The sequence below is a fragment of the Pygocentrus nattereri genome, chromosome 24 (assembly GCF_015220715.1).
Source record: "Pygocentrus nattereri isolate fPygNat1 chromosome 24, fPygNat1.pri, whole genome shotgun sequence".
Lineage (NCBI taxonomy): Eukaryota > Metazoa > Chordata > Actinopteri > Characiformes > Serrasalmidae > Pygocentrus > Pygocentrus nattereri.
Genome location: NC_051234.1, coordinates 29,189,981 through 29,192,786, shown reverse-complemented (window position 1 = coordinate 29,192,786; position 2,806 = coordinate 29,189,981). Strand labels below are relative to the sequence as shown.

General features: G+C 39.9%; 1 protein-coding gene across 2 annotated transcripts in view; it reads right to left on the bottom strand.

The window, feature by feature from the left end:
* Nucleotides 1-230: 230 nt before the first annotated feature.
* The window catches only part of larp4b (La ribonucleoprotein 4B), a 24,238-nt gene continuing 21,662 nt past the window's right edge, over nucleotides 231-2,806 (bottom strand). For both annotated transcript variants that reach the window (XM_017710444.2, XM_017710445.2), the window contains exons 16-17: nucleotides 1,663-1,774; nucleotides 231-1,136 (exon numbers count right to left, since the gene is read on the bottom strand). In XM_017710444.2, the coding sequence (XP_017565933.1) occupies nucleotides 891-1,136; nucleotides 1,663-1,774 (358 nt within the window). In that variant the 3' untranslated portion in view covers nucleotides 231-890. The remainder of the gene's footprint in view (nucleotides 1,137-1,662; nucleotides 1,775-2,806) is intronic.

Sequence of the window (2,806 nt, the reverse complement as noted above, 5' to 3'; positions counted from 1 at the left end):
TGATGTGGACGATGTTTGATACACATGGGCTCAGATTTGGGCCTGGGGATTTCAAGCAATGTGGGCCTGGGGGGAATCCGTTAAAAGAAGAAGTTAAAAGAAAAGAAGTGGGGGGAAAAAAGAAAGAAAATGAAGGAAAAATCAAATACATAAAAATGCATGCACACAAGACAAGATAATAGTTACACCAGCTACTTTGACATTTCAGTATAATTGAATTTAAAAAAAAAAAAAAAAAATCATCATGTGCTGGTTTTAAAATGAAAGTCAGAGCTCAAAACTACTCCAGTGCCGATGCATTAATACATAAAAACTGAACACAAATTGACTTTTTGAATTGCGTAGCACAGCAGCTACGACTGGTCAGCCTACTGTAGAAAAGCCCAACAGAATCAGACCCAGTGCTGTCAGTGCCTGGTGGTTAGAAAATTATATACACGTTGATTAAAAAAACTGGAAAAACAAAAAGGGTTCAAGATCAGCACTACTTCAAAAAGTCAGTATTTCCTACTACCAGCACTATGTTATCAACAAAAAAAAAAAAAGACTTGAGCTCTGGCAAAAAAGCTAATTCCCAAAAAAAACCACCACCTTTCCACAACAGGGCCAGTCGTCCTTCAAAAAAAAAAAGAAGAAGAAGAAGAAAAAAGAAGGAAATAAAAGCATTAAAAAAAATAAAGGACTAGACAAAAACAAAAGAACAAAAAAAGAAAAGTACATCAGAGAACCCTTATGCACCCACAAGTGCTTTCATCTGCAGGCCCTGATTCCAGTGACAGCTGTCAATATGTGCATTTACAGTAAGCCCTACAGAACGGGAGCTATGCCGAGCAGCCCTGTCCCACGGAGCCTTTATTCCTCAGTCCAAGCAGCAAGTCCCTGCCGAGCCCTCAGGATTGAGATGAGGAAGCCGATGTCTCGCCGGTACCCTGATGAGACTTCCAGGCGTCTCGGACACGAGGCAGTGCCGCTTTGGCTGAGGGGAGCCGTGTTTCTCTGCATCTGTGCTCTACAGAGTCAAGAGAGTTGGCGTCTTCTGCGGACGAACCCGTGGGCTTGGGCTCAACTGCAGGCTGCTGCATCGGTGCTTCTCTTATCCTCTGGCAGATCTCTGCATAGCTTGGCTTTCGGGGCTCCTGGTGAAATTACATTTGTTATTTTTGATTGCGCTGCATGCTTTCCAAATAAAATCAGATGTTGTAAATAGAACAGATTACACTGATGAGCCTCCCAGCTAGTCAATCAGCTACTACAAGAAATTTTTTTTTTTACCAAGTTACCTGTTTTTAAGACACATCAGTCTATGATCATATCACTTTACACTGAATCTCAACACTTCTTGGTCCTGCAGTGCAGTGGACATGAAGCAAGCTAATCATGAGAGGAAACCCACCAACACAAGAGTTAAAGCGGTTTTGTATGGAGGAAGGGGCTAAAATTCCACCAAGCCATGCAGGACTAATCAACAGTTTCCAGAAACGTTTAGCTGTAAAGGTTCACATTTTTGCCACTCGCAGATCTGTAATACTGGATCATTTTCCTTAATAAATAAATGACCAAGTCTAATATGATTTGTCTCATTAGTTTAATTTGGCTGTCTTCATCTACCCCGTTTTAGGCCAAATTTATGTGTGTGTTAGTATGAAAGGCTTGTGTACTCACCGTGACTGGATTGTTGAGTTGGACTGGGGGACTTTTAGCAGCATGTGGAACTGAAGGCTTCTCTGCAGGTGCAGTCACCTCCTTGGATTTTTCCTCATGTATCTTCAATGAACTACAGTTTAAAAATAAATAAATAAATAAATAAAAATCTAAGCAGTTTGCCACGTGTGTGCAGTGTCATATTTCTTTGTGAAATCCCAGGACGGATCTACTCTACATCTGCAGAATCATTTGTATTGCCTGTCCTTTAGATCAGTGCATAAAAGATCACTGGTCATTTTTTGTCATCGTTTGGTAGCCAATCAGAAAAAAAAAAAAAACACCATTCATCAGATCAAATCAAAGCAGAGATTTAGCATTAGAGACCCTCCCACACCATGTTTTGTTTGAAACATGACAGTTGACAGAGTCAGGGTGACGACGCGGGGGCTGGAAACACTTGTCAGCGTGGCTCTGTACAGCTACAGCAATATACACATCAGAATGAGCATCAACAAAAAACACTGACAGTGCTGAGAGAAACATCACAGATCTGTACATTTCCACAGTAGAGACATCAAGAGACCTTTAAGTTCATAAACAAGCTCACGATTTTTCTTTTCTTTCACAAAATGGTATACAATTATCATCTTTAACATTTAATATTTGCATTCACTAACTTATCAACGAAAAGCTGAGTTTGTGCTGAAGCCAATGGTTTAAAATACTGCCAGAGTGTTCTGCATCATCACTTACCAGTTAAAAATAAATTATGCCCAGGTGGTCAATATAAAAGGATAATTATTTAAATCATTCAGTGGTTTAGGTGTGAATAAAATCATTCAGGTCTGAAATGAGTCCAAAAAAATTGTACACCATAATAGTACTAGGAACCAGACATCCGACGCCTTTAATGGCTCTAAAAGCTACATCCCGTTATTACACAACATGGTTATAACTGCATTGCTTGATGTCTGGGATATTGTTTTGTGATGGTTTTGTTCTAAAGTTTTGACTGAAAACTTCAGTATAAACTTTTACTCCAGGATTAGCTTCCTCTCATAACCGCATCACAACTGAGATCACGACGCCAGCCTAACATGCTTTTGTTGTTATTAGCCTGTAGCTACAGCTGTTTAGCACAGCCAATGGCAGGAAGAGATTT